We start from the raw sequence: 21819 nt of genomic DNA, 5'->3' as shown, positions 1-21819 counted from the left end.
AGTACACGTCCGTGTTTCATCTGGGGAATTGCGGGCAGCGCGGGTGGGATGAGAAGAGTGCCCCCTCTCCCCACTGCCTTCTGGCCTTCGGGCTCCCCACCTGTAGGGAGCAGGGGACCCGGGCGGGGGGGGGGGGGAGGGGGGAAGGGGGGAGATGCCGCTCGCCTGATCCCTCGGCCCCGGTCGGCCCCGCCCGGCCTCCTCGGGGCTTCCCCTCGCCTCGGAGTGTCTGTCCCGCGGGCGCCGCCTCCCGGTGGGGCGGCGGGGCATCCCCCTCTGGCCCCGCCCCGGGCCCCGGCCCCGCCTCCTCGGCCTCGGAGCCACCCGCGCCCGCCCGGCGGTGCTGCCCCGCCCCACCCCGCCCCGCGCCGCCCCGCGCCGGCTCCGCGGCTCCGCAGCTCACGACCGCCCGCCCGCCGGCCCGCCCGGCGCCGGGCAATGGCGCTGCTGCGGGACGTGTCGCTGCAGGATCCGCGGGACCGCTTCGAGCTGCTGCAGCGCGTGGGGGCCGGGACCTATGGCGACGTCTACAAGGTGCGCCGGGCAACCGGACGGGCGGGAGAGCGGCGAGGAGGGTGCAGGCTCTGCGCACTACCGCGGGATCCAGCCCCCAGCCCCGCCCCCTCCTCATCCCGCTTCACCTCCTCCGCCCCTGCAGGCCCGAGACACGGTCACGTCCGAACTGGCCGCGGTCAAGATAGTCAAGGTAGACCCAGGTGAGGGCCTGGAGGCAGGGCCTCTGCGCTGGTGGGAGGGCGTAGCGCCTGGTGGCGCTGAGAGTTGACCCCCTGAGAGACAGGCTCCAGGAGGTGCTGCCACTTGGGATCTGTCTGGCCCGGATATGCCCATTTTGCAGATGAGGGCACTGAGTTAGAGCAACCCCCATGCGCCCTCCCCCCATGATGCCCTGTGCTCCCCAGGGGACGACACCAGCTCCCTCCAGCAGGAAATCACCATCCTGCGTGAGTGCCGTCACCCCAATGTGGTGGCCTACATTGGCAGCTACCTCAGGTGAGGCTGTTTTATCCCCTTGCCTACCCTCAGGCAGCCCCTATGTGGCCCTGCCACGTGCCCACCCACGTTCTGTGCCCTCGCAGGAATGACCGCTTGTGGATCTGCATGGAGTTCTGCGGAGGGGGGTCCCTGCAGGAGATATACCACGGTGAGGGCCAGGACTCCAGGCCCCAGAGGGCCACAAGCCTTTCCCCAACTCCCTCTTCCCCAACATGGGGCAGGAGAGGAGAGCTGGGGTCCTGGAGCTAGGCCCTTCTCCACTCCTAACTGGCTGTGTGACCTTGACAGAAATGGTGTCCTTTACTGGGCTCTGAATCCCAGACTGTACAGGGAGGGGATGAGGACAACCCCTCTTTCACCCAGCGGTGCCTGCTGCTTCCCCCACACAGGGTGGCCTGGCAAGGTCAGCATCTCCTCCAGACCTCCATGCCAGCCTTCACCCCTTCCATTTCAGCCACCGGGCCCCTGGAGGAACGACAGATTGCCTATGTCTGCCGGGAGGCACTGAAGGTAGCTGGGCCCATAAGGCTGTTCACGTTCCTAGTCCCCAGGAGTTACGGGCAGGGAGACTGGCTGCCCTGTGTGTGTGTTGGGTGGGGGGGGGGGGGAGTGCGGGGGTGGGTGGAGTACTTCAGGCAGGGCTGGCCCGAGGGGCTGTGGGTCCTGGGGGGAAAGGGGCCCCAGCCCTGTTGCCGGAAGCAGCACATTTCCCTCTTGGCTCAGCCACTTCCTGTTTGGGGAGAGGGGAGGAGGAAGCTGCTTGGGTGGGGGGCCCCAGTCCTGAGAGGGGGTTCAGGAGAGGTGGGATAGTGCTGGGTGGCTGCTCTCAGGAGCTCCTTTTTGTCCCCAGGGGCTACACCACTTGCATTCTCAGGGGAAGATCCACAGAGACATCAAGGTAGGGGTCTGGCCCAGGGCATCGTGGGAGGCAGGAGGAGGCTCTTGGGGGCACCAGACGGGATTCTCTCTCCTCCATTCCCACAGGGAGCCAATCTTCTCCTCACCCTCCAGGGAGATGTCAAGCTGGGTCAGTACCCCGGGGAAACAATCAGGGTGAGGGTTCTGTGGGAGCTCGTGGAGGCTTAGAGTCTGCGTTCAGGTGCTGGGTGTCCTTGAGCAAGTCACTTTACCACTTAACCCTCGGTTTCCCCGTTGAGACAGTAGACGAGCCCTCCTTCCCTGCCAGAAGTTGGATGTGGTGGGGTCTTTATGGATTCTAACCTGGGACCGCGCACTTGGTCAGGGATAGAAGGTGGTTGACCCCTCCCGGAGGGGGACCTGGCCTTGCCTCGGACCTGTGGCAGTTGTGGCTGAACCTGAGCCACCTGCTCTCTGAACCCTTCGGGTGCATTCCGAGCCTGAGCCCTGGAGGTGGGTGGGGAGTGGTAGCCAGTGGGCGGATGGGAGTAGCTCTCTCTCCCCGCAGCCGACTTTGGGGTGGCAGGCGAGCTGACGGCATCTGTGGCTAAGAGGAGATCTTTCATTGGGACTCCTTACTGGTGAGGCTGTGCCTTGGGCTGGGGAGGGGGGGGGGGGGGCGGGCGCCACAGGTGGGGCACCTGGCCATCCCATCTGTGACCCTGCCTCTAGGATGGCCCCGGAGGTGGCCGCCGTGGAACGCAAAGGAGGCTACAACGAGCTATGTGATGTCTGGGCCCTGGGCATCACCGCCATCGAGCTGGGCGAGCTGCAGCCCCCTCTTTTCCATCTGCACCCCATGAGGTCCGCTGAACACTTACTTGCCCCTCGCCTGACCTCGAGGGCCCTGCTGACCTCGTCCCCTGACCTCGTGCTCTCCACAGGGCCCTGATGCTCATGTCGAAGAGTAGCTTCCAGCCGCCCAGGCTGCGAGACAAGACTCGCTGGTGAGGGCCCACACCCCCTGCTGGGGCCTCCTTTCCAGCAGTCTCCATGGGGGCGGAGAGCCTTCTGCCAACTCCCAGGGCACAGCCTGCGGAGCCCTGCTCTCTCAGCCTTTGTGGACCATCTGCGGGAGGGGCTTGAGCCCTGCCTCTGGGTCGGGGGACCCAGCCTGGGTCGGGAGGAAGGGCAGACGGTTAATGATGGGGGGGCTGCCGTGTCACGACGCAGCATTGCTTAGGCCAGCCGCCCTTGGCCTCAGGCCGGCTCCTTCCTAGAGCAGACTCCCTCCTCTGGAGCGGTGGCAGGGGGCAGCTGGCAGGATGCTGCACGTGAGGGCTAACCTGGGTCTGGGGGCGGGGGGGGCTCTTGTGCCCACTAGGACCCAGAACTTCCACCACTTCCTCAAGCTAGCCTTGACCAAGAACCCCAAGAAGAGGCCAACGGCAGAGAAGCTTCTGCAGGTGGGAGGCAGGGGCAGGGCAGGAGCCTGGATGCTTGAAAGCAGGGCCCTGGAGGTCAGGAACCAACCTGTGCCCCCCTCAATCTTCCAGCACCCATTCACAACCCAGCAGCTCCCTCGGGCTCTGCTCACACAGCTGCTGGACAAAGCCAATGACCCCCACCTCGGAACCCCTTCCCCTGAGGACTGTGATCTCGAGGTGAGTGAGCAGAGCTGGGGAATGGGCGGAGGCGGTATGAGTCAGGGCCCTTTAACTTAAATGTTGCCAGCGCCGAGAGCTTTCCTCCAGGCAAGCCGGCCCATTAGAAGTCTTCCCTGGGCCCATCTTGCCCCCCCCCGCCCCATACCTCCCACCTGATAAATTCCCCGCCCTTGGTTCAGGCTGACCTGACCTGTGTGATCTTTGGCCAGCCACTTGCCTGTCTGTGTCGGTTTTCCCATCTTTGAAAACGAGGGTGCCATTTAATCTTGGGATCGCCTCGGAGGGTTGTGAAAACAAAACCCGTCCGTGTGCAGAGAGCACTTGGTGCGAGGCGAGTGCTGGGTGTGTGTGTCGGCTGTTTGTGTTCCCTCTTAGGCTTATGACGTGTTTCCAGACACCATTCACTCCCGGGGTCAGCACGGCCCGGCCGAGAGGACCCCCTCAGAGATCCAGTGTGAGTCTGCCGGGAGGACTGTGTCTGTGGATTTGGTGGGGTGGGGGGCTGTGTGTGGGCATTTGGTGTGAGTGTCGGGGTCAGTCGGGAGCCCACCTTCCTAACTCGGGTACCCTGGGCCCCCCAGTTCACCAGGTGAAATTTGGTGCCCCGCGCAGGAAGGAAACGGACCCACTGAACGAGCCGGTGAGGGTCTGTTGCCGGGGGGGGGGGAGTGGGGGCATGGCAGGGGTGCGGGGGGGGGGGGGGCGTCTCAGATTCCTGAAGCAGCAGCAGCCTGGTCCTCTGGCCGTGGAAAGCCCTGTGCAAGCAGGCTTGTCCCACCCAGGACAGTGAAGGCGGTGCAGGGGGAGGGGGACCTCTTTCCGGGCACGGGGACCATGCCTTTCTAACACGCGGGCCTGTCACAGACCCCGAGCCTCTCCTCCAGCTCTCTGCCGTGTCTGCATCCGAGCCTGGTCGTCCGACTCTATCTCTTGCCCTTGCGCCTCTCTGTCCCCTTCTCTGGCTGTCAGTCCTCCTCTTGCGTAGTTTCTCTGCCTCTCGCTGTCCCCCTCGCTCACAATTCTCTTGCCTGTTTCCGTGTCATTTTCTGTCTGTGCATCCTGTCCTTCCCACAGTCTCTCCATCACCCGCCCACATTGCTTCTCTTGTCTCTGACTCTCTTTTGGTCTTTCTGACTCGGTTTCCCCGCAGTGGGAGGAGGAGTGGACGCTGCTGGGAAAGGAGGAGCTGAGTGGGTGAGTGAGGGAGAGGGAGGCTCCAGGGAAGGGGGAGGGGCAGCAGAAAAGGCTGGCCTTTGACCTCATCCCCTCCTGCCCAGGAGCCTGCTACAGTCAGTCGAGGAGGCCCTGGAGGAAAGGTGAGGGGCTGGGCTCGAAAGGGTGGGGGGGGGCAGCTGGACCCGGGGCCTGGTCACATCTCACACCTTATGTCCCTCTGGTTTGTCCCCGACAGGAGTCTGACCATCCGGCCAGCCTCAGAACTCCAGGTATGGAGTGAGGGAGGGCCGGAGAGGGTACAGTGGGGGTGGGTTACCGGTGACCCCCTAGCAGCCAGGCTCAGTCCCCTGACTCTCCTGCCAGGAGCTGGACTCCCCAGACGATGCCATGGGAACCATCAAGCGGGCCCCCTTCTTGGGGCCACCCCCTGCTGAGCCTCCAGCTGAAGACCCTCTGTCCAGCCCCCTGGGTGAGTCCAAGCTTGGGGGACCAGGAGATAGGCTCAGGGCGGGGCTAGAGCTGGAATTCACAGCCCTTCTGTGCCTGCAGGAACCCCACCCCCACCTCTCCCAGGCCCTAACAGCCCCCCACTGCTCCCCACTGCCTGGGCCACCATGAAGCACAGGGATGATCCTGAGGTGAGGGGTGCTACAGACGGGCTGGGAGGCTGGGAGGCTGGGAGGCTGGGAGGCTGGGGCTGTCGCCTCGGCCCTGACTTCTTCCCTCCCTTCCAGAGATCATCCTGCCACGGGCTCCCCCCCACCCCCAAGGTGCATGTAAGTGTCGGTCCCGCGGCCCTGCCACCCTGAAGCCCCCCCTGCCTGCTGCCCCCTCTCCCCCCATCTTCTTCACCAGCCTCCTGCCTTCTCCCCAGATGGGCGCCTGCTTCTCCAAGGTCTTCAATGGCTGCCCCCTGCGGATCCACGCTGCTGTCACCTGGATTCACCCTGTCACCCGCGGTAGGCTGGGGCAGGGAGGAAGCAGGAGCCTGGGAACCCCCCGCTTGGGCCAGGGGACGTGACTGACCTCCAACCCTGTACCCAAACCCGCAGACCAATTTCTGGTGGTGGGGGCCGAGGAAGGCATCTACACCCTCAACCTGCACGAACTGCACGAGGACACACTGGAGAAGGTGAGGCCCGGCTGGCTTTGGAGGGGAGAGGGCCTTGGGGGGCTTGGGGGGCTGACTCCCCGTCCGTCTGTCCGTCTGTCCGCTCTGCGGCCCCTAGCTGATCTCGCACCGCTGCACCTGGCTCTACTGCGTGAACAACGTGCTGCTGTCACTCTCAGGTACGGGGAGGGGCGGGGCGGGCAGGGGGCGGGGCCTGCACCCTGCCCGCCAACGCTCTCTGAGCCCCTCTGTCCCTCCCCGGCAGGGAAATCCACGCACATCTGGGCGCATGACCTCCCGGGCCTGTTTGAGCAGCGACGACTACAGCAACAGGTTCCCCTCTCCATCCCCACCAACCGTCTCACGCAGCGCATCATCCCCAGGTCGGGGACCCCGGGGGGGTACAGTGGGGTGGGCAGCGGGGGGAGGCAGAGGGGCAGAGCCAGGAGCCAGGGTCGAATAGGGCCCTGCACGGGACTGGTGACCTCAGGCGTGTCACTTGGCCTCTCTGAGCCCAGTTTCCTTGTCCATCAGCGTCGGTGCCCCCTCCCCTTGCCCTCAGGCCTGTTGGAAAGCAAGGGGACCACAGTGTGGCAACTGTGGTTGTTAGGGTGGGGCGCACTTGCTGTGTGCCTGGTCGTAGGCAGGGCTTGGAGACAACAAACCAAATGCATCTTTGACAGTCAGCCCCTGGCCCCCCTCAGTGACCCAGAGGGAGAGCCAGGAGGGGTGCAGGGGCCTCTGAGGGGCCAGCCACACGAGGGCCTGCAGTCGGAAAGTGCCCAGAGGGTTTCCAGGTAGATGAATTAGAGAACCGCCTTCGGGGGCGGGAGAGAACGTGCCAATGCACGTGGGTGACCTGGGGGAGCAGCCTGAGAGGAAGCTGCGTGGCTGGCAGAGCCCTGCCTTCGAGGCCAGGCCCAGGATCTGGGTTTGGTTCAACTGGCCGCGGCACCGCGAGCATTTTAGGATCCCTCTGTATGTCGATCAGGACTCTTTCCGTAGCGGGCAAGGCAACTCACTGACTTAAGCACGGAAGGGCAGTTAGTGGTTCACGTGACTGAAAGTTCAGGAGAAGGGTTAGCTTCAGGTCCAGCTGGATCCAGGCTTACATGGCCTCGCCAGAAATCTGCCCGCGTCTCTTGGCTCTGCTGTCCTCTGTCACCTTCGTTCTCAGGTAGGCTTTCCTCTCCTCTGATGGATGCCCACGGTTCCAGGTCAGCTCTGCATTAGCTAACAGCCCTACGGTGCTAGAATCCCTGCTTCCAAGTAATTCCCACAAAGTCCGGGGACCAGTTCTCTTTGGTGTAGCTTAGGTTCATGCCCACTTATGAGCCTGTGGCTGTGGCCATGGGATGAGGAGCTCGGGGGGGGCGGGGCCAGGCCGGGGTCACGTGCCGTCTCCTAATCCTAGGGGTCAAGAGAGGGGCCCGTCAGACCGACGAAGGCTAGAGCCATCTGCCGGCTGTGCCGACGGCGGCAACAATGGATCGGAGGGGGCGGCCGGCCAGAGGGCACTTGGAGAGGAGGGCTGCGCAGTGGCCTGAGGCAGTGGGGCTTAGGCTGCAGGGCGGACAGACTTGAACCCTCTTCAGAAAGTGGGGCTGACGGGATCTGGGGCCTGACTGGAGTGAGCAGGAGGGAGAAGGAGGGACCGGGAGACCTCAGGGGAGCGGATGGTGTCGTGTGTTTTATGAGGTGTCCAGGGGGACGTCTGAGACAGAGTCCCTTTTTCGTCATTCAGCGAGTATCTGCTGAGTACCTAGTATGTGCCTGGGGGACTCTGTGAACTAGGGTTCTCTCCTCTTCCCCAGACTTTCTCGTCACGGGAGACCGATAGCAAGCGACCGACGTAAGAAAGGTGCTCTGGGGTGACGCACAGAGGGGAAGGTGGTACATGGAGAAGAGCGGGGATAAGGAGGGCCAGGAGGGGTGGGGCCTGGATTGGGGTTTTACACAGGGTGGTCAGGAAGGCCGTGTGAGTAGAGGCTCAGAGCAAGCCTTGTTGTTACCTCTGGGGAAAGCATCTCAGGGTGGGGGTGGGGGCAGTGCAAAGGCCCTGGGGCAGGAACAGGCCTGGCCTGTTTGAGGAAGGCAAGGAGACTGGTGGAGCCAGATGGATGGAGCGTGGGGAAGATGATCTGGGAGGGCCCGGTAACCACGGTGAGGCTTTTGGGTTTGACTCAGAGCAGCCTGGGCGCCACTGCAGAAGAGTCACACGGACTGAGGTTTTCAGGCGATCCCTCTAGCCGCTGTGTGGAGGATAGATCGAAGGGGTGAGGGGAAAGCAGGGAAGCCTGCCCGGAGGTTATTGCGATCATCAGGTGAGAGGTGACGGTGGCGGCGTGGGCCCGGGTAGAAGGGAAGGAACTGAAAAGCGGCTAGATTCGGATTTCATTTTGGAAGTTGAATCAGCAGGATTTCCCGGCAGTTGGTGGATGGGAGAGAAAGAGGAGTCAGGGAGGAGTCCAGGGTTGTTGGCCTGGGTGACGGGAAGGATAGAGCCGTCATCAGGCGCGGCTGGAGCCGGACTCCGTGTTGTCACGTTGGCGTTTAAGGTGCGTAAGCGGGGCCTTCGTTGGCCGTGGGCTAGGTGAGACTGAATTCGAGGAGGGGTCTGGGCTGTGGGCTTAGACGTCCCCCTGCCCAGGTGGGTGGCGGGAGCCGGTAGGGACAGGCCAGTGGCTACGCCCAGCTGGGAAGCCCGGGGCGCCGGCCCTTCCTGCAGCAAGCTCACTCATACGGCATCTGGAGCCCTGTGGCCCTAGGGCTTCCTGAGCTCAGTCCCCCAGCAAACCTCTGCTTTGTCCCAGGACCTGCAGGAAACAGGCCTGTCAGCACACCAGCGAGTCCCTGGCAGCTTTGGGTGTGTGTCTGGGAAACTACAGAATCGCAGTGTCCACTTGGAACGTAAAGAGCAGAGAGCCAGAGTTGTCTGCAGAAAACAGCAAATACAAAAATATCCGCCTCTGTCCCATCCAAAGGCCGGTTGGGGAAGAGAGTAGAGTGAGGACAGAGGGATGGGGAGAGACGGGCACGGGCCGCCTCGGCGGGGTCCCCCTGCTGGCAGAGGGCCCAGATGGGCTGCTGGGAGAAGGTGGCAGGGCTGCGGACATGTAGCCCTGTCCCCCAGAGGAAGAAACAGGCTCAGAAGGTCCCCTGAGGGCTTGGGGGACAGCCGGTAAGCAGAGCAAAGACTCCACCTCTCCCCTGCCTCCAAGGCAGCCCCCCCCCCCCCCCCCCCCCCCCGCTGGTCCCTGTTGGTGTAGCTTCAGCTGAGGCAGCCGAGGGGAGGGCAGGGCAGGGCAGGGAGGGCAGGCCAGGCCGTTTGTTTGCGGTTTTCTTGCAAGTCTTAATCTCCTCGGGCCTCCCTGCCTTTCTGTGACACACGACATGTGTAGCGGGGACCGCCGTGAGCGCTCTGGCAGCCTAGCAGGGCTGGAGTCTCCAGCAGCTCCCCACCCCTCCACGCTCTCGTTTCTCCATTCATTTCTTCATGTATACCTTGCTTTCACCTGAAAAGGATTTTCAATGACTGGAAATAGGAGGGAAAGTAAGAATTCAGAATGAAAGCCCTTTGTGAGAGTATTCTGAGTGCCAGGCTCTGCAGTAAACCCTTCTCCTGTATTCACTTGTTTTTTGTTTTTGTTTTTTAAATTAGAGAGAGAGTGTGATGGAGGAAGAGGAGCAGAGGGGGAGAGAGAGAGAGAGAGAAAGGGAGGGAGGGAGGGAGGGCGAGAGAATCCCAAGCAGGCTCTATGCTCAGCGTGGAGCCTGACGCGGGGCTCGATCCCACAACCCTAGGAGCCAAAATCAAGAGTCGGACGCTCAACCGACTGAGCCATCCAGATGCCCCTGTATTAACTCATTTAATCCTTACTGTGACCCTCTGAGGTCGGTGCCACTGTTACCCGCCCCCCCCCCCCATTCTACGGATGTGGAAGTTGAGGCAGGGGGGAGGTTAAGTGACTTGCCCAGAGTTGCACAGTTAAAGGTACTTCTGTGATCCAAACCCGTGGACTGAACAGAGACACTGCAGGCTGTGGAGGTGGGTGCTAGAGCCACGGGACCGGCTTCTGTTCCTGTGCCCTCCACAGCTGTTACCCAGGCACATTGCTCTGCCTCTCTGAGCTTCGGTTTCTCACCTCCAGGGCCAGGAAAGTGATAGTCCCCATTTCTTAGGGCTCCGTGGGGCCTCGGCCATGGATGGCACCCATGACACGTGTCCTGCTTGTCACCCCTGCAGGCGCTTTGCCCTGTCCACCAAGATCCCAGACACCAAAGGCTGCCTGCAGTGTCGTGTGGGTAAGAGCTGGGCCGGGTGGGGCCAGGGAGGGCTGGGGTCCCGGGCTGTGCCCGGGACCCACTGCCCGCCTCTCTCACAGTGCGGAACCCCTACACGGGCAGCACCTTCCTGCTGGCCGCCCTGCCCGCCAGCCTGCTCCTGCTGCAGTGGTACGAGCCGCTGCAGAAGTTCCTGCTGCTGAAGGTGTGGGGCGGGCGGGTGAGGCCGCGGGCTCCCCCCCCCCCCCGGGGTGGGGGTGGTGGGCCTGGGGCGAGACGTGGAGACCTGAGCACCCCTGCCGCCCCCAGAACTTCTCCAGCCCCTTGCCCAGCCCGGCGGGGATGCTGGAGCCACTGGTACTGGATGGGAAGGAGCTGCCGCAGGTGTGTGTGGGGGCTGAGGGCCCCGAGGGGCCCGGCTGCCGAGTTCTGTTCCATGTCCTGCCCCTGGAGGCCGGTCTGACGCCTGACGTCCTCATACCACCTGGTGAGCCGGAGGGCCCTTTGTGTGTGTGTGTGTGTGTGCGTGTGTGTGTGTGGGACAGAGAGCTAGACAGTTGGCGAGAGAGAGAGATGGCGTGTTCCCTGCCAGCGTATGGCTCCACGGGGACCAGCCTCCCTTCAGCTGGGCTTCCGTAAAAGATTTCATTAGACCAAAGGGCTCAGCAGCTAAGAGAACCCACCACTGCAGGGGCCTCAGACACGAGCTGTGTCATTCTTAGGCCTCACGACGGCCCGCGAGGTAGGCATCGGCATGCCTGTGTTACACATGAGGGAACTGAGGCTCAGAGATTTGTGGTCCCACAGTGATGGAGTCACATGGCGTGCTTCTCCTGACTCCGGACACCCTGCCCTCCTCCGCTACCCCCCCCCCCCCCGCCCCGGCTCCCTGGGACTCACTCCTGTCTCTGTGCGCCTGCAGGCGGGCCACTTTGCTACTCTGAGCCTCAGTTCCCCAGCCGTGCTGTGCGGGAACCCAGTGGGGCTGCTGGGGGGTTGAAATGTGGTTGTGGGGACAGCTGGCTCTAGCTGTCCGCCACGTCTTCCCCTCGGGGCCAGAGCGGGGCTGGTGGCTCAGCCAGGCCGTGTCTCTCTTGTCTGCCTGCAGAGGGGCTCCCGGGCACAGCCCAGCAGGTGATCCAGGTGGACAGGGACACAGTCCTAGTCTGCTTTGACCGTGAGTGCCCCTGAGGTCAGGGTTGGGGGCAGTGGAGGGGGTTAGGGGAGGCGAGGGAAGCCTTGTGAGTGGGGGTCTGCCCCCCCCAGAAGGGAACCACCTGGTCCCCACCCACCACCAGCCCTCTCCCTGCGCAGGCTGCGTGAGGATTGTCAACCTGCTGGGTGAGCCCACGGCCACACTGGCGCCTGTGCTAACCTTTGACTTCCCCATTGAGACTGTGGGTGAGTGACAGATGACGACAGGGTGGGGGGGGGGGGGGGCGGATATCCCCAGCCTGGAGCAGGTGGTGTGGCCCAGGGGCCTGGGGCTGGGGGTGGGACGAGGAGGCAGGTGCCGCAGCCCCTCTCAAGGGCCACCACGGTCTGTGAGGACCTCTGTGGCCCAAGTGTGGGCCCAGGGAGTGGCTGGGGGAGCCCCAGTGTCCTCAGGGCAGGTGCAGGGCTCATGGCAGCTGGATTCCTCCTAGTGTGCCTGCAGGACAGCGTGCTGGCCTTCTGGAGCCACGGTATGCAAGGCCGAAGCCTGGACACCAACGAGGTGAGCAGAACTCGGGAACCTGGCCTCCCCTGACCTATCTGTCCCCACCTCTTAGGAGAAGACCTGCTGGGGTGGCCTCAGAGTCCCTTTCCTTCCCAGGTGACTCAGGAGATCACAGACGAGACAAGGATCTTTCGAGTGCTCGGGGCCCACAGGTAGGACGGGGCGCCTCCCCTTTAGAGGCCCCTGAGGCCGTATGGACATGCGCACAGGCCTCAGGCCCCTGCCTTGCTCACCTCCGGTTCTGTCTCCCCTCCAGAGATATCATCCTTGAGAGCATTCCCACGGACAACCCAGGGGCTCACAGCAACCTCTACATCCTCACGGGCCATCAGAGCAGTTACTGAGAGGGTCAGGTCTGGCCGGTGGCATTCTGCTGTCCTGCCCCCAGGCCTTAGCGGCATTCCCCTTTAGGCAGTGGCGCCTCCCGGATCCGAGAGGCCCAGGCTCTGCTGGTCTGAAGGGCAGAAATAATTCTGAGAAGAGTTTCGGGGCTGTGGAGGGGAGGGGAGCCCACCCCAGGCCCCTGCGATAACTGGACCAGAGGAAGCTGCTGTCCCCTCCCCTACCCCCGTGGGCAACCCGGGCCCTGTGACAAGGGCCCCGGGCAGGGTGGGAGCAGGCCCGGGCGATCCATTCCATTTTGTTCCACGTTTCTTTTCCATTCTTCTTGCCAAGAGCCTGCCCCTGCCCCCTGTCCTGGGGAACATGGTATTTAAAAGAGAGACTATATTGGTATTAAAGCTGGTTTGATTTTACTCCGCTGATCCCTCTTTGTCGGGGGTTGGGGGGGAGAGCTGAGGAGGAGGACTGGGGAGGCTTCCTCTCCCTCCTCCCGCCCTCCCTCCCTCCTTCCCTCCAGCACATCTTTCTGTGGCACCAGGTGCTATGGGTGCCCCAGGGAAGGGTGGGCCACCAGTGCTCTCTGGTGGTTCCCTTGGGGGGGAGCCAGGCAGAGGTGGTGGAGAGGCCAGTGGCCCCGAAAGGCCTCTTAGGGGCACTGTCTTCCAGGGCTCCCTGCTCAGGATGAGCCCTCAGCTTTGTAATATGAGGCCTCTTTTATGGCCAAGGAATGATGCAGTTGGGGGAGGCAGGCTGAACAAAGGGACTCTCATCCCAGGCACTCCTGCCCCCTATGGGATCTCACCAGGCAGCCAGCACCCAGGGAGGGCCAGCCACTGGCAGCTCCACCCTGTGCCAGCGAGGCTTTGGTTTCTGGACACAGCCTGTCATGATCTGGATCCCCTGCCCAGGCCCGGGGCTGCGTCCCTGCCTCCCACCTGCTGCTTAGGTGTGTTCCATCAGACCAGGACTGCTAAATATGGACTCTAGCGTCAGACTAGGCTCTGGGAAGATCAGCCTGTGTCCATTTAACAAGTATTCCCAGGCAGCCTTCTCAGTGCTAGACCCCGGGCTCACAGAGGGGTCGCTCCCAAGATGTGGACCAGCCCCCAGGGAAGGGAGCTATCCTTGCTGGAGCCTGCATCTCGAGGGTATGTCTGTCTGCCCGTGGTTGACCTTGTGCTTTGCCGTGTCATTCTCCCACTTTTCCCTCTTGGAGGGCTCCATACCCTCAGGCCAGGGAGCCCTCCCTTTGTCTCAGGCACTGACCAGGCTGCTTTTGACCAGAGCCTTTGGCCAGGTGAGGTCAAAGCGGTAGGATGGCAGCTGGCCTGGAAGGAGAGGACAGGTGCACACACAAGACCATGGGTGCATAGGGCGGGAAGGCCTTGGGTCTGGGGCCAGAGCTTGAGCAAAGGCCCAGTTATTTTTCTTCTGATAGACAAGGCAACTGTTTGAATTAAGAACTTCTCTACCAGGTTGGGTTGCTGGTATTTGATAAATGGATGCAAATGGGCGGGGGGGCGGGGGGAGGGGGTAGACGGCAGCTTATGTGAAGAGCTTGCAGCAGCCCAGTCCCTAGCACCCCTGCCAGGAGCCCAGGGTGATCCCACTCTCCCACAGAGCCCAGACTGCTCTGACTCCTGGGGTTTCTTGGCTGAAATGGATTTGTCACAGGGAAGGACACGAAGCTTCTGTGCATTGGCACTCACACCTGTGCTCTCCCTGAGACCCAAAGGAGGGGGGCAGGCACCTCCCGAGTTCTGAAAGTCTACACCTGCCTGGCTGACATGTGATGGGCCAAAATGGTGGAGTGACAGGGATAGAATTCCTAACTTCCCAATCTCCCGATTTCTTGGTTTAGGTGTAGGATTAAGCTGAGGAGCGCCGGGGGTGGGGAGGTGAGCTCCCACTCCGCGGAGGCCCCTGACCCTGACCCCAGGTGCCTGGGGTCACCCACCAAGCCGCGGTCGGCAGAGAGCGCCACCTTGTGGCGGGCCGCCCCGGCCCTCCGCTGCCACCCACGCCCGAAAAGGGGGTTTTGGTGGGAGGAGTCAAGAGTGTTAATGTGCCCAAGTGGGAGATCAGGGAAAAGCAAGGGCTTCTGATAAAATATTCACCAGCAGCACAGGCTGGCCACAAGCCAAAGAAAGCCCAGGAAGCTGGGAGTTTGCGCTGAAAGCCTAAGAGTGTTATTTTATTTATGTATTTTTAAATAGGTAGGCCTTGCCCGTGGCACACTGTTTTTTAAAAATGCAAAATAGATACGATGAAAAGTCACCTACGAAGGTCTCCGTTACTTGTGAACCCTTCGGGGAGGATTTATGCAGTTCCGTATGATATCTTCTCCTCCCTTTTTTTATACGTGTGCTAATATATTCCACATACCTTTCTGCTCTTACCCTTTTAAAATCCGACCTGGAGGGTTTTCCATTATCACTGATTCCCTCTTTGTTTGTTTGTTTGCTTGTTTTATAGCTAGTGGTGTTCCATTGTAGGGGCTTCCCACAATTCCTGTTCCTTAAAGTGGTTAGATCCCTTTGGATGTAAATTTGTTTCTACTACTTTGATATTACAGACGACACTGCAATAAAATATTCTTGCGCAATAAGTATTAGGCCAGTGCCACTCTACACATTCAGGTGTCCTATAGCATAAAGTCCTGGAAGCGGCATTGCTGGCTCAGAGCGGCCGTGTTGGTTCTTGCGACAGCGACTGTCAAAATTGCTTGCCCTTCTGGGCGGAAGTCTCTGAGATAGGTCAGCTCGGCCTCTTGAAGCCATTCTGTGGGTAAGTGGAAGAGGCACGGGTGCCCCAGGACGTTCGGGTAACTGGCTCGTAGCCAAGTGAGGGTCAGAGGTCAAGGCGACAACCGCAACGTTGCGCTCCGGAATGGCGAGGGACGGGCCACCTTTGTGTGGCGCGTCCAGCGCCTGGTCACTGCCTGGTGCAGAGGCGGCCCTCAGACACGCTTTCTGAGTGAAGGGATGGGTGTGACGGGGGGTGAAGAGGGGGGTGCTGCGGTCGGCCCTCTTGACCAGACCAGCTCGCCGAGCTGTGTCTTCCGCAGATACAGCAGATCCGCAGATCCCAAGTCTGCCTGCAGGGCTGCTGGGGGGGGGGGGGGGATTGAAAATACCGTAATAACACCACCACACAGATGCATCCCAGAGCTAGAATACCGAATTAAAACAACAAATCCCACGAAACGACACACAGCACGATAGCATTTTCCAAAGCTCAAGACCCAGCAAAACGAAACCACTTATGGTCCGCTGACACACGCACAGGTGATCAAACTGTCAGATCCGGGGAGGAAAAAGTACCAAATTCAAGATGATGGTCTCCGAGAGGAGAGTGGCAGTGGGACGAGGAAGGACCCCAGGAATTTGCAAGGGTTTTGGTAAAATCTTGGTTCTCAGGTTGGGCGATGGGCTCCCAGGGCATTTAGTGTTTGTCGGTTCTTTTTGTACGTTTCAAACGCTGCGTAGTAAGGGGTTGAGTGTAAACATAAAAATAACCACTCAAAAAATAAAGCCCGGTAACGACTTCAGAAAGAAAAACAAAAAGCCAAGATAATCCTTCCCTACAGGACGAAATCAGTGTTGTGAGGAGAATTATGGGCAGATCCTCCCCCCTCTCTCTAGTTTTCTCTACTGTTTGTTAAAACGTCTTTATTGAGAGGCGCCTGGCTGGCTCAGTCAAAGGAGCGCGCAACTCTTGATCTCAGGGTCATGAGTTCGAGCTCCATGTTGGGTATAGGGATTACTTAAATAAACTTAAAAAAAAAAACCACAAACAGCTTTATTGAGGGATAAACTGGTATCCGATACACTGCATATATTGAAAATGTACTATTTGATGATGACGTGGGAAACCGTCACCACAGTCAAGATAACGTCCATCATCTGGCCAAGTTCCCTCTACCCCTTTGCGATCGTGCCATCCTGCTCATAATACCCACGGAGCCGCTCTCCGTCGCTATAGATGAATGCGCAGTTTTCAGAATTGATATAAATAGAATCATACAGTGTGCACGCCTCTTTACCTTTCACTGAGCAAATTGTTCTGATTCACCCATGTTGTTGCATGTACTAATAGTCGTTCTTTTTTATTGCCGAGTAATATTCCGTTTGATAGGCGTACCACAGTGTGCTTGGCTCGTCACCTGTTGGACATGTGGGCTCTTTCCGGCCCTGGACTGTTACAAATAAAACTGCTCTGAACATTCATGCATGTGTCTGCATGTGGGCATCTCCTTTCATTTCTCTTGGGTAAATACTTCGGCGTGGGAAGTGTTGTTGAACTTTGTAAGGAACTGCCCGAGCGTTTTCCAAAGTGGTTATTACCATTTTACATTCCGGCCAGCCAGGTAGGGGAATTCTAACCCCTTCGCTTCCGTGACGGCACTTGGTATGGTCGGCCTTGTTTAATTTTAGCCAAACAGATGTGTCGTGGAATCTCACGGTGGTTCTAATTTACTTTTTTCCACGACTGTATGACTTCTTGGGAAAAGAGTCTGTTTTCTGGTGCCTGGCTGGCTCGGTCGGTAGAGCACACGGCTCCCGACCTCGGGGTTGTCAGTGTGCGCCCCACGCTGGGTGCAGAGATTACTTGAAATTTTTAAAGGAAGAGGGGCGCCTGGGTGGCGCAGCCGGTTAAGCGTCCGACTTCAGCCAGGTCACGATCTCGCGGTCCGTGAGTTCGAGCCCCGCGTCGGGCTCTGGGCTGATGGCTCAGAGCCTGGAGCCTGTTTCCGATTCTGTGTCTCCCTCTCTCTGACCCTCCCCCGTTCATGCTCTGTCTCTCTCTGTCCCCCAAAAAATAAATAAACGTTGAAAAAATAAAAAATAAAAAATAATTTTTTAAAGAAAGAAAAGAGTCTGTTCAAATCTTTGGCTTTTAAAAAGTAGGGTTGTCCTCTTGTTGAGTTTTAGAATCTGGATACAAGTCCTTTATTGGATACATGATTTGCACGTACCTGTTATGCTATTTATTTAACGTTTTATTTAGTTTTGAGAGACAGCATGAGCAGGGGAGGGGCAGAGAGAGAAGGAGACACAGAATCCAAAGCAGGCTCCGGGCTCTGAGCTGTCAGCACAGGGCCCGATGCGGGACTTGAACTGATGAACTGCGAGATCATGACCTGAGCCGAAGTCGACCGCTTAACCGACTGAGCCACTCAGGCAGGCGCCCAGTTATTTCTAATCTGTACCTAAAGTCACAAATTCCACTACCTGTCTCCCACTGGTTCAAATTAGCTTTAACAGGAAGTGGTAAGCAGGGGCTTCTGGGTGGCTCAGCTGGCTAAGTGTCCGACTTGGGCTCAGGGCATGCTCTCATGGTTTGTGGGTTCGAGCCCTGCATTGGGCTCTGTGCTGACAGCTCAAAGCCTGGAGCCTGCTTCAGATTCTGTGTCTCCCTCTCTGCCCCTTCCCGCTCATACTCTCTTTCAAAAATAAACATTAGGGGCGCCTGGGTGGCTCAGTCGGTTGAGCGTCCGACTTCGGCTCAGGTCATGATCTCGCGGTTCGTGAGTTCAAGCCCCGCGTCGGGCTCTGTGCTGACAGCTCAGAGCCTGGAGCCTGTTTCAGATTCTGTGTCTCCCTCTCTCTCTCTCTGCCCCTCCCCCGTTCATGCTCTGTCTCTCTCTGTCTCAAAAATAAATAAACGTTAACAAAAAAAAAAAATAAATTAAAAAAAAAATAAACATTAAAAATTGTTTTAAATAAAAACACAAAAATAGGGGGCGCCTGGGTGGCTCAGTCGGTTAAGCGTCCGACTTCAGCTCAGGTCACGATCTCGCGGTCCGTGAGTTCGAGCCCCGCGTCGGGCTCTGGGCTGACGGCTCAGAGCCTGGAGCCTGCTTCGGATTCTGTGTCTCCCTCTCTCTCTGCCCCTCCCCCGTTCATGCTCTGTCTCTCTCTGTCTCAAAAATAAATAAACGTTAAAAAAAAAAAAAAACACAAAAAAAATAAGTGGTAAATAAACATGATTTTTCAGGAAAAACAAAACATGAAAAGTTCTTGGTGCACAACAGGTGCTCACTCCATGGTAGATAGTGTTGTTCTTAATGCAGGTAATGGAATCACAGGTGGGCTCTCCAAACAGTGGACACAGAGGCAAACAACCATGGACTTGCTCCTCCTAAATGTCAGCTACCTACATGGTACTACCAATCTATCTTGCCAGGGGTTGGGGTTTCTGAACTATCAGATGTAGATTCAAAAGACCGAAAACGCCAAAGATGAGTGGGAAGGACTGAAGCTTTTTTTTTATGTTTGAAAAAGGGAAAGAGGGAGGGAGGGAGACAGAGAGAGCCCACAAGGTGGGGAGGGGCAGAGAGAGAGAAGGAGACACAAATCCAAAGCTGGCTCCAGGCTCCGCGCTGTCAGCACAGAGCCTGACGTGGGGCTCGAACTCACAAATTGTGAGATCGTGACCTGAGCCGCTTAACCGACTGAGCCACCCAGGCGTCCCTGAAACTTCTTATGTTGTACACTCCAGCACCAATTCTCTGCCACCCACCAATGTCTTACAAGTCCATCCGATTCTGACACGAACAACTCCGAGTTGGTGAAGACCCCACAGGTGAGGAATTCAGCCACAAGTCCTGGTTCTCCAGGCTCTCCACACCTCTGTCCAACCTGGCTGCAAGTTCAGGGTTCCCACAGACCCCTTTCAGGTTCAGTAATTTATCACAATGACTCACAGAACTCAGGCAAGCACTACATTTATGATTACTGTTTTATTACAGAGGAGACAGGCGAACAGCTACATGAAGGAACGTGGCAAGGTCTAGAATGGTCCTGAGCCCAGGAGCTTCTGTCCCTGTGGAGTCAGGGTATACACCACCCTTCTGTCACACCAGTATGCTCACTGACTCAGAAGCTCTCCAAACCTCATTGTTCAGGGTTTTCAACTGAGGTTTCGTTACACAGGCACGATTGATGAAATCATCGGCCATGTGACTGAATGCAGTCTCCAGTCCCTCTCTCTCCGTCAGAGGAGGGGTGGAAAGTGGGGTGGTTTTCCCGACCAGCCAGCATCCTGAAGCTATCTCAGGGCTCTCAGAGCTGGCAACGAGTCCCCTGTGAGCTTAAACTCGGGTATGGTCCAAAGGGGCTTGTCATGAACAAGCAAAGACACTCGTATCACTCAAGAAATCCCAAAGGTTTTTGGAGCTCTGTGCCAGGATCTTGGGACAAAGGCAAGATAATATATTTTTGGTGGTACTGCACCCTCGTGTAAAATCAGGAGACATCCGTGTCTGGAGTCCGTGTAGAGTTCTCGGAGGTTCCTATTCAAACCAACAGTGCTCTCTGATCTCACTGGATCGGCACAGCATCCTGTAGGGGTAGCGTCAATGTCTGCCTCGTGCGGACGGAGAAACTGAGGCGTGGAGAGATTAAATTACTTCCCTAGTTGTCCGCCGGTGGATGGCTGGCCTGAGTCTGTTAAGACTCCAACCTGCCTCCAAACTGGGAAGAATCAGCCTGCGGGTCCTCAGCCAGAAAGTGCCAATTTATTTATTTTTTACTAAAAAAAATTTTTTTTAACATTTATTTATTTTTTGAGAGGGAGAGAGACAGACAGAGGGTGAGTGGGGGAGAGGCAAAGAGAGAGAGAGAGAGAGAGAGAGAGAGAGAGAGAGAGAGAGACGGAATCTGTAGCAGGCTCCAGGCTCTGAGCTGTCAGCACAGAGCCCGACATGGGGCTCGAACTCACAAACTGTGAGATCATGACCTGAGCCGAATTAGGATGCTTAACCAACTGAGCCACCCAGGCGCCCCAAGAGTAGGGATTTTAAAGGCCACACTCTGCAAAAATAAAAATTAATAAATTAACGTTATTAATAAATTCGTAACATTGTAACTTGGAATTAAGAAAAGATACTCTCATGAAAGTCCTGTATGAAAGAAGAAATTCGACTGGAACGGCAGCAGAGCAGTGCAGGTGACGGGCCCATCACACAAAGCTGTAGCCTTTACCGTTATCAGTATGGCAACATCACGATTAGTATTAACGGTACATTTTCAGGTGTGCATTTGCCTCTTCCTTTACTAGACTGTGATTTTCTGGAAGGCAGGGACTGAGTTTCATTTACTTCTGCTATCCACCAAGCTGTTTTGCACTCAGTAACTGCTCACACACTGAGTGACTCTTTTCTCCTCCAGAGAACCTTGTTGTGTTCACTGAATAAATTAACTTTCCCTTCGTTTACAAACAGATGACTTAAACACATAAAAGTTTTTTGGATGTTTATATTTGGGAGAGAGAGACAGACAGACAGACAGACAGAGTGTGAGTAGGTAGGGTCATAGAGAGAGACAGGGAGACACAGAATCCGAAGCTGGCTCCAGACTTTGAGCGGTCAGCACAGAGCCCGACACGGGGCTTGAACTCGTGAACTGAAAGATCATGACCTCTGAGCCAAAGTCGGATGCTTAACCGACTGGGCCACCCAGGTGCCCGATGACTTAAATATTTTATATTTTTTCCTTTCTTGTCTGTAATATTAGCTTCGCTTTTATTATACAAATAGTACTTGCTCAGTATAAAAAACTAAAGTAGAATACAGAACATAGAGAAATAGGAGGAAAAAATTAAAAATTACCTGAGATCCCACCACCATTAAAAATTTGCTGATTTTCCTGTCAGTGGACTTCGTTATGTTCAGTTATGTAATGTTATGTCACGGGATCATCAGAAATTTTTAAAAAGTATGAAGCACATTTAAAAAATGTTTTGAGTGCTCAAAATGTATGGAATAATGTCCAAGTAATTGTTTCCCTCTCCAGTGCTTCACTAATAACATGATGTGTATTCTTCCATAGCTATGCTCAGCTAACCAAATAAAAACACGCACAAGCACACACATATACGGGGCTTTACAAAAACGAGATCGTGAAATATGTATTTGTCTGCTTTTCTCATTTAATAACAGCACAGAAATCCCTCTACATCAGTTGGTATGATTAACTGATTTTCAAATCTGCCTAGTGATCTATGTTATGGACATTCAGTTTGTCGAATTCACTTATTAATAGAAACACACTTTGTTTCCAGATTTTCACCGTTACAGTGCTGCAGTAAATGCAGTATAAGACCATGAACACATTACACTATATCATCACACACTTTGCTTTGGGGCAGATTCCCAGAGGTGGGACTGATACATTGAAAAGTCCCAACATGGGGCTAGATCTGACGAATGGTGAGATCATGGCCTGAGCTGCAAGCAAGAATCCCACACTTAACCTACTGAGTCACCCAAGCGCCCCTCTAATTAATTAAAAAAAAAAAAAAAATAACATTTATTCATTAAAATTTTTTTAATACTTATTATTTTTGAGGGAGAGGCAGAGACAGAGAGCAAGCAGGAGGGGGACAGAGAAAGAGGAAGACACAGAATCAGAAGCAGGCTCCAGGCTCAGCTGTCAGCACAGAGCCAGACCAGGGACTCGAACTCACCAACCAGATCATGACCTGAGCTGAAGTTAGAAGCTTAACCAATTGAGCCACCCAGGTGCCCCCCCCCCCCCCACTAACTTTGAAGACTTCTTTCCATATAAGCTCTTTATCATGTGTGGCAAACATATTTTCCTGATGTATTACTGTCTGCTTTTATCATACAGTTCATTTCTTCG

General features: G+C 57.1%; 1 protein-coding gene and 1 long non-coding RNA gene across 3 annotated transcripts; one reads left to right on the top strand and one right to left on the bottom strand.

Moving 5' to 3' along the window:
- Positions 1–54: 54 nt before the first annotated feature.
- On the bottom strand, positions 55–13942 carry LOC123601912. The gene is made up of 3 exons (XR_006714289.1): positions 13783–13942; positions 10194–10200; positions 55–66 (listed from the first exon to the last, which is right to left on the bottom strand). It is a non-coding gene; the product is annotated as an uncharacterized LOC123601912 (long non-coding RNA).
- On the top strand, positions 356–12585 carry MAP4K2 (mitogen-activated protein kinase kinase kinase kinase 2). 2 transcript variants are annotated; one of them, XM_045485828.1, is made up of 32 exons: positions 356–534; positions 659–716; positions 921–1011; positions 1098–1162; positions 1469–1524; positions 1865–1912; positions 1999–2041; positions 2441–2513; positions 2605–2736; positions 2817–2879; positions 3257–3338; positions 3429–3536; positions 3915–3993; positions 4121–4179; positions 4690–4733; positions 4817–4855; positions 4951–4984; positions 5079–5184; positions 5265–5353; positions 5450–5491; positions 5590–5674; positions 5768–5847; positions 5945–6005; positions 6092–6209; positions 10073–10131; positions 10212–10315; positions 10420–10597; positions 11219–11287; positions 11425–11511; positions 11757–11827; positions 11927–11982; positions 12087–12585. In XM_045485828.1, the coding sequence occupies exons 1-32, from the start codon at positions 439–441 to the stop codon at positions 12172–12174; spliced, it is 2463 nt and encodes an 820-aa protein (XP_045341784.1). In that variant the 5' UTR covers positions 356–438; the 3' UTR covers positions 12175–12585. The 2 variants fall into 2 exon arrangements, with proteins under 2 accessions (XP_045341784.1, XP_045341785.1); XM_045485829.1 differs by lacking the exons at positions 11219–11287; positions 11425–11511; positions 11757–11827; positions 11927–11982; positions 12087–12585 and adding an exon at positions 10703–11211 and having other exon boundaries at positions 367–534.
- Positions 13943–21819: the final 7877 nt, after the last annotated feature.

The sequence above is a fragment of the Leopardus geoffroyi genome, chromosome D1, assembly GCF_018350155.1.
Source record: "Leopardus geoffroyi isolate Oge1 chromosome D1, O.geoffroyi_Oge1_pat1.0, whole genome shotgun sequence".
NCBI classification, from domain to species: domain Eukaryota; kingdom Metazoa; phylum Chordata; class Mammalia; order Carnivora; family Felidae; genus Leopardus; species Leopardus geoffroyi.
This window is presented reverse-complemented; position numbering and strand designations above follow the sequence as displayed.